The 7,564-nt window shown below is 40.6% G+C and overlaps 1 protein-coding gene across 1 annotated transcript; it reads left to right on the plus strand.

Moving 5' to 3' along the window:
• The first annotated feature begins 1,237 nt into the window (after nt 1-1,237).
• Nucleotides 1,238-5,917, plus strand: GPR119 (G protein-coupled receptor 119). The gene is made up of 2 exons (XM_081848569.1): nt 1,238-2,729; nt 5,496-5,917. The coding sequence occupies exon 1, from the start codon at nt 1,740-1,742 to the stop codon at nt 2,724-2,726; it is 987 nt and encodes a 328-aa protein (XP_081704695.1). The 5' UTR covers nt 1,238-1,739; the 3' UTR covers nt 2,727-2,729; nt 5,496-5,917.
• Nucleotides 5,918-7,564: the final 1,647 nt, after the last annotated feature.

Below are 7,564 nucleotides of genomic sequence, written 5' to 3' on the forward strand. Positions count from 1 at the left end.
TCATGTTATTGAACTAAGTGGTCGGAAACAGTTACGGTAAATAAGAATACATGCTCATGGTTTTTCTCCCTATTCTTTTTAACTTAACCCCATACCCATCTCTGGCTTCCTTTATAGGGTCAGTTCCAAGAATCTTATTTGATTTCAGACTCAAAAGAACTTCATTTCTGCTTTCTTTGAAGATGTGGCCATTTCCTTTTAAAATTCTTTTGTTTCTGCAAGGAGTTAGTGGGTCCTATAAGATGTCCCAAGTGGAATATTATTAAAGAAAGTCAATGGGGAATATCTTCATGGTCCCCCACCCGACAGTTGCGGTAAAATTTTAATGTCCTCATCAAAATTCACAGGGAACTTTTACTCTAAGGTTAATGGCTTCCTTCTGATATTTTGCAACATTTTGGTTGTCTCACCACCAGCCAACCACAGCTCACTCCGGGACAAATAGAAATGAGAAGACTGATGGACTATATGCAACTGGCCGAGATGACTGGCAGAATCCGTGACCTGGGAGAAGAGAAGATGGAGGAAGACTGGGAGAAATTCAAGATCTATCTACAAAAACATTGTAATTTGGTTGAATGTTAAGAAGGATGCTAGATTATAAAAAATTGGCCACCACTAAATTAGATTTGAATTTGATGATAAGTGAGACTAAAGAAAATACAAAATTTTTTGGAAGAAGTGCTAGATTATATTTGAATGAGTGGACATGAGATTGTAAACAAGTTGATAATTTGTTTGGAAAAAACTTTTAACGATGTAAATGGGAGCGGGAGACGCGAGGGAGTCCAAAGAAGTGATGAAATTATGTCTGTGATAGAAGTAAGATTGTTTATTATTTGTGCATTTATATTTAAAAACTTTAATAAATATTTATTAAAAAAAAAAAAGAAATGAGAAGACTCTTAACTGATACAAATCAGCTTCAAGCGTTATACAAACCTGCTTAATGTTTGACTGTTTCATTTACGTTGTCTGTACATGAAATGTTTATTAGTGTGGGGTACAAAGTGGTTTGGTTTGGACAGTGTTCTCGAAGCTACCAACATGAGTCTGACCAAACTACAGGAGGCAGTGGAAGACAGGAGTGCCTGGCGTGCTCTGGTCCATGGGGTCACGAGGTCGGACACGACTAAACGACCAAACAACAACAATAACAACAAAGTGGTTGTTATAAGTATTTTCAGAAATGGAAAAAATAAAAGTCACAACTGTGTAAAGTGGTATGATATTGCCATGATTAGCTTACCATGCATGGCTACTCAAGGAAATGTACAAGTAGAAAAAGAGTTTTCTGTCAAGAAAACTTAGGAATGTAAGGAATACAATACAAACACAAACTGATGGCTTCATCACAAAGGCATGCCATTTTGAGAGTACTGTGGAACCTAGAGACACACTATCAGAGGTAAATAGAGAATGTGGCCTTTGCTTGTTCAGCAAAGTTGCAGGAAGCATTTCCCCTCTCCTCTCTCAGGTTGTCTGGAAACTGGGGGAGGGACTAGACCTAGCACCTGGACAGGTATTGCCAGTATGAACTTTGCAAGGCTAGTGAGCTGAAGGTGGCAGAAGGCGCTAGGCTCTCAGGAAACAGCAAGAAACTCATTCAACGCATCATATCCTGGTTTTGATTTTTTTTCCAAATAAGTTCCGCAAGCAAGGTGGTTTCCCTAAGAAGCAGCTCGGGTTGCTTGTACTGACAGCAGAGCTCCTTTCTTCTGGTAAAGAAAAAAACTGCCATGGGAAATGTTGGGTTTGGGGTATTACTTGCGATCCTGGCCTCCCTCATCCTAGTGATGAATGCTCTGGTGGTTGTCGCACTGGTACGGCTGATCTCGAAAGGGGGCTGCCTTGGGCTGTGCTTTGTTTTAAATCTGGCTGTTGCTGACTTCTTGGTTGGATTTACCATCACAAGTCTGATCACAGAGGAGCTGTCCAGCTCTGAGTACCAGACGCCCCGAAAGCACTGCCTCCTGAGAATGGCCTGCATCACCTGCCCCTCAGCTGCCTCCATCTTCACTGTTATTCTGGTCACCTTTGACAGGTACTTGGCTGTTAAGCACCCTTTCCAATACTTTAAAATCATGCGAAGCCCAGTTGTTGGGGCTTGCATCACAGGGCTCTGGCTCTTAGCCTGCTTGGTTGGTTTCCTCCCTGTGATGGCTCACAGCTTCCAAGCGGACAGCTACACAGGGCTCTGCACCTTCTTCAGAGTCTTCCAGCCCACCTACATGCTCACTTTCTTCTGCGTGGCTTTCTTCCCAGCTTTCTTTGTTTTCATCTACTTCCACTGCCACCTGCTGAAGATCGCCTCCCTCCATGCCCAGCAGATTCGAGAACAGGAACACATTGGACTGGAGGCAGCCTGCCGAGTCCCTCAGCCCTCCAGCGACACAAAGGCTTTGCGCACCATCACCATCCTGGTGGGGTGTTTCGTGCTCTCCTGGTCACCCTTCTTTGTCGGGAGCATCGTTCAGGTTGCATGTCAGCACTGTTCCCTGCAGCGCCTCCTAGAGAAGTACCTCTGGGTGATGGGCTTGTGCAACTCTTTGGCCAACCCCTTGGTCTATGCCTATTGGCAGAAGGAAGTGCGCCTTCAAATCTACCAAATGTGCTTGTGCATGCGAAGCAGGGTCTTTCCCTTGTTTCGTGCTGACAGCCGTCCTATTCCCAGCAGGGTTGTGGCTTCAGTGCCTGCCATCTCGCTTGCTCAGCTTGAGGAGTGATCGGTAAGAAAAGGTCCTGTGGGGAGTGTTGTTTCTTGGATGTGTTCTTTGACACACATGGTGCCTTTCACCTGGAGAAGCAGGGGCAAAACTAGGCTTTATTCACCTGGGTCAAAGACCCAGTTTGGGACACACACCCATGCATATTGGCATACACACACACACACATACACACACACACAGGCTGGCAGCCTCAATGGCGCCCCTCTGGAGGCTTCACCCAGGGCAAAAATCCCTGCTAGCTCCCATGTAGCTACAGCTCTCTCTGGGAGAAACTCTTGCATTGTGTGAGACTGCTAGCAAAAATGTAGGTAATTTCACACTCCCTGCCTCCAGGACAACTTTTACTGAGCAAGTTACCTTTGGAGATGAGAGCGTAAGAATCAATTTATAGTGTCTCTGCGGAATCTGCTGCTTTGGAAGATGTACAGATTGAGCAGGCAGTGCAAAGTGCAGAAGCAAGTACACACTGATGTTTTTTGAATATGCCAATAAGCCAGGAAAGCTATTGGCATGGCAATTAAGCAAAGATGGCATTAAAAACACTGTTAATAAACTAAAGATTAAAGAAAAGACAATTGATTACAGACCTATATTGGATCGGACAAGAGAAAAGAGAAGAAATTGAAAGTTATATAAGGCAAAGTAAATTACCAAAAATTCAAACAGGAAAATTAATTACATTAAATACACCAGTAAATTTCTCTGAGGTCTCTGAAGCAATTAATAATGCTAAAATAGGGAAATCACCAGGACTGGACATCCTTAGGCCAAATATTATAAGAAGTTACAGAAGCTGGTAATTAACCCATTACTGAATGTAATGAATGGAATTCTGGAAAAGGGGAAGGGACCAGAAATGTGGAAAGAGGCCTACATAACTTTAGTGCCTAAACAAGAGACAGACTTGACACTGGTTACACATTATAGACCAATTTAATTATTGAACAATGATTATAAACTGTTTGCAAATATAACGGTAAACAGAATTAAAGCAATACTATTAGAAATAGTACACCAGGACCAGGGAGGATTCCTTCCAGGTCGACAGATGAAGGACAATATTAGGAATATTACTGATGTCTTAGAATACCTGGAAGTAAGAAATGAAAAGCAAGCAGCATTGATGTTTATTGATGAGGAAAAAGAACTTGAGGAAATGAATTTTGGAGAGAAATTTAGGAAAGGAATAGAAGCAATATATTCAGAACAAAATGCCAGATTAATTGTAAACAATGTGATAACAGAGAAATGTAAGATACAGAAAGGGACAAGACAAGGCTGTCCCTTGTCACATTTGTTTGTTTGTTTGTTTGTTTGTTTGACATTAGAGGTCCTTGTGAGAAATATTAGGGCAGATGAAACTATCAGAAGTATAACAGTTGGAAATAAAGCATATAAACTGAAGGCGTATGCTGAGGATATTGTAATAACAGTGGAGGATCCAAAAAATTCTCTTCTGAAAGTCCTAAAGAAAATTCATGAATTTGGACATGTGGCTGGCTTTAAGTTGAACAAAAATAAAACAAAGTTGATAGTGAAAAATGTATCCGGAAAAGATAAAAAAGACATTCAACAGGACTTAGAAATAGAAATTTACAAAAAGGTTAAATATCTGGGAATATGGTCAACAGCTAACAATATTAATGTATTTAAAGACAACTATGAAAAGGTATGGAAAGAAATAAAAAATAATTTAGAGATTTGGGGACGGATGAATTTGTCACATTTGGGAAGAATATCAGTGATTAAAATGAACTTATTGCCAAAAATGTTATTTCTGTTTCAGTCGGTCCCGGTGATAAGCAATATGAGATGCTTAAAAAAATGGCAGAAAGATATTATGAGATTTATCTGGAAAGGGAAGAGACTGAGAATAAAATATAAACTTCTTACAGATCTTAAAGACAGCGGAGATTTCTCCCTACCAGATTTAAAGATATATTATGAATCATCCTATATCTGTTGGATTCGGGACTGGATTAAATTAGAAAACACAGATCTTTTAGATTTGGAAGGACATGACAATAGATTTGGTTGGCATGCGTATTTATGGTATAATAAAGCCAAAGTGCAGAGATATAAGGATTTATTAGAACAAAAGACACCATGGTGGATCTCACCCATAGAAGTAATATCAGTAAAAAAAGGTTAACATGAGGACTAAATGGCCAATGTACAGAGAGCTGTTGATAGAAGTGGATAATCAATTAAAGTTGAAAGATTTTGAAGAAATCTGGGAGAAAGTAACAGATTTGTTACAATACTTTCAACTAAATGAAACTTTAAAAAATGATTAAAAGAAATGATTTAGTTGCACCATATCAAGATTTCAAAGAGAAACAGTGGAGGATAATATAAAATTACTGTCAAAAATGTTTAATTTGTTGTTGGAATGGGAAACTAAAGATAAAGAGGTTAAGTGTGTAATGATAAAGTGGACAAAGGATCTGGGACATAATGTACAAATGAATGACTGGGGAAAACTTTGGAAGGTGGATCTCAAATTTACTGGATGTAGCAGAGTTAAAGAGAACTATATGAAAAGGATGTATCGGTGGTATATAACACCGGTAAAACTTGCTAAGCTGTATAAAACAAGTTCTAATAAGTGTTGGAAATGCAGAAAAAAAGAGGGTACATCCTGTCGTATGTGATGGGAATGTAAGGTTATTAAAAGCCGCTGGGAAATGATATATAATGAATTGAATAGTATATTTAAGCTAACTTAAAAAAGAAAAACAGAAGCTTTTTTATTAGGTGTAACAGGAACAGAAATTCCCAAAGAACAGAAGAAAGTATTTACGTACGCCACAACAGCAGCCCGGATCCTGTTAGCCCAAAGATGGAAAGAAGAACAGTTGCCAACAATAGAAGAATGACAAATAAAACTTATGGAATATGCAGAAATGGCAAAGCTGACAGCAAAACTCAGAGACTCTGACAATTAGAAGTTTAAAAAAGAATGGGGGGAAAGTATTGTGTATTTGCAGAAATATTGTAAACAAGTTGGTACATTGACAGGGTTCGATTAAGCACTTGTAAGCAGTAAGGAACTAGAAAATGATAAGGAATAACAATTGGATAAAAATGATAACAAAATGCAGAGAATGATGTAAGATGCAAAGAACCAGTAGAAGGGGGTGGAAGGAAGCCTTGAGGTTTAAATAACCTCAAAAGACGACTTGTAAAATAGCCCGATTCCTTATTAGAAGTTCAAATATTAAGATTGTGGTTTGATTTTTGTATCCTTATTTTATTGTTTACTATCTGTGAAAATTAATAAAAAAAATTTACAAAAAAAAGTGATGCCAGTACTAGCCTTTAATTTCAAATCGCCTGTCCTCAGCCCATTCATACTTGGGTCTCTAGCTGTTTTTGGACTTCAATTCCCATCATCCCTGACCACTGGTCCTGCTAGCTAGGGATGATGGGATTTGTCACCCCAAAACCGCTGGAGACCCAAGTGTGGGAAACACTGATCTAAGGTCACACCCACACATTTATAGCACAGTACTTTCACAATCGTGGCTTCCCCTTAAGAAACCTGAGAACTGTAGTTTGCCCCCCACAGAACTACAATCCTCAGCACCCTTAACAAAATAGCTCCCAATATTTGGAGGGGCGGGGAGCCATGTGCTTTAAATGTATTATGTGGTTGTGTCAATTTCTGGTGACCTTCTGCCAGCAGCCAAAGGCAGGGTACAAAGGCAAACAAAGAAGCAAACAAACAAAGAAAACAAGAGACCTCCTCTTGCCCAGGATGTGCATCTTTAGCACCTTTCTCAGCTATCCTGCACTTTGTCCTACGCCATTCAGGATGTGTGGTCATGTTAGGAGGGGTGGACAGCCTTCACTAATGTATCTTATCTCCCCCAATTGCCACTTGCGTCAAAGCAAAGTGGTTGATTTATTTCAGACTTCCTCCCTCCGTTATAAACAGGCTGGGTATGAAATAAAAAGCCTTATGCTTCAATGCTTCCAAACAACACTGTATTTCCACTCTGCTGTTGCTTGCAGGGGCAGTGTCTGGGAAAATGTGCTTATAGATAGGGGATAACAGACAGTACTGGGAGTTGGGTGTTCCAGGCATCTTGGGATGCAGGTGACAAAACACCCTAAGGGCCATTGTTGAGTAGGATAGCATCTACTTTACATGCAGAAAGTTCCAAGGTTCAATTTCTGACACTTCCAGGTTGGGTTGGAAATGTTCTCTGACTGAAACTCTGGAGAGCTGCTGCCAGTCAGTGTAGCCAATACTGACCTAGATGGACAGTGGTCGGACTGTGTTTAAGGAAGATTCCTATGAGACTGTGAACATATGCCATTGGAATATATCTGTATCAAACATCCCAAGGGCTGTCACATGGAAGATGGAGCAAGCTTGTTTTCTCCTGCTCTGGAGGGTAGTAGTCGAATCAATGGCTTCAAGTTAGAAGAAAGGAGATTCTGACTCAACACCAGGAAGAACTTTCTGACAGTAAGAGCTGTTTAGACAGTGGAAATGTCTCCCTTGGGAGGCGGTGGTCCCTCCTTTCTTGGAGGTTTTTAAGCAGAGGTTGGATGGCCATCTGTTGTGGATGTTTCATTTGAGATTCTTGCATTGCGGGGGGGGGGGGGGTTAGATTAGATGACTCTCAGGATCCCTTCCAACTCTAAAATTCTGATTCTCCATTACCAGAAGAAGAGAAGAACAACTGTACTGGATCAGGCCAGAGTACCATCCTGCCCAAAACCTGTTTTTGCAGTGGCCAACCAGATGCCTATGAGATGCTCACAGGCAAGACCTGAGCCACAACAGCACTCACCCCACTTGTAATTCCCAGCAACGCAGCTGG

This window comes from Podarcis erhardii (assembly GCF_964252035.2).
Source record: "Podarcis erhardii genome assembly, chromosome: Z".
Lineage (NCBI taxonomy): Eukaryota > Metazoa > Chordata > Lepidosauria > Squamata > Lacertidae > Podarcis > Podarcis erhardii.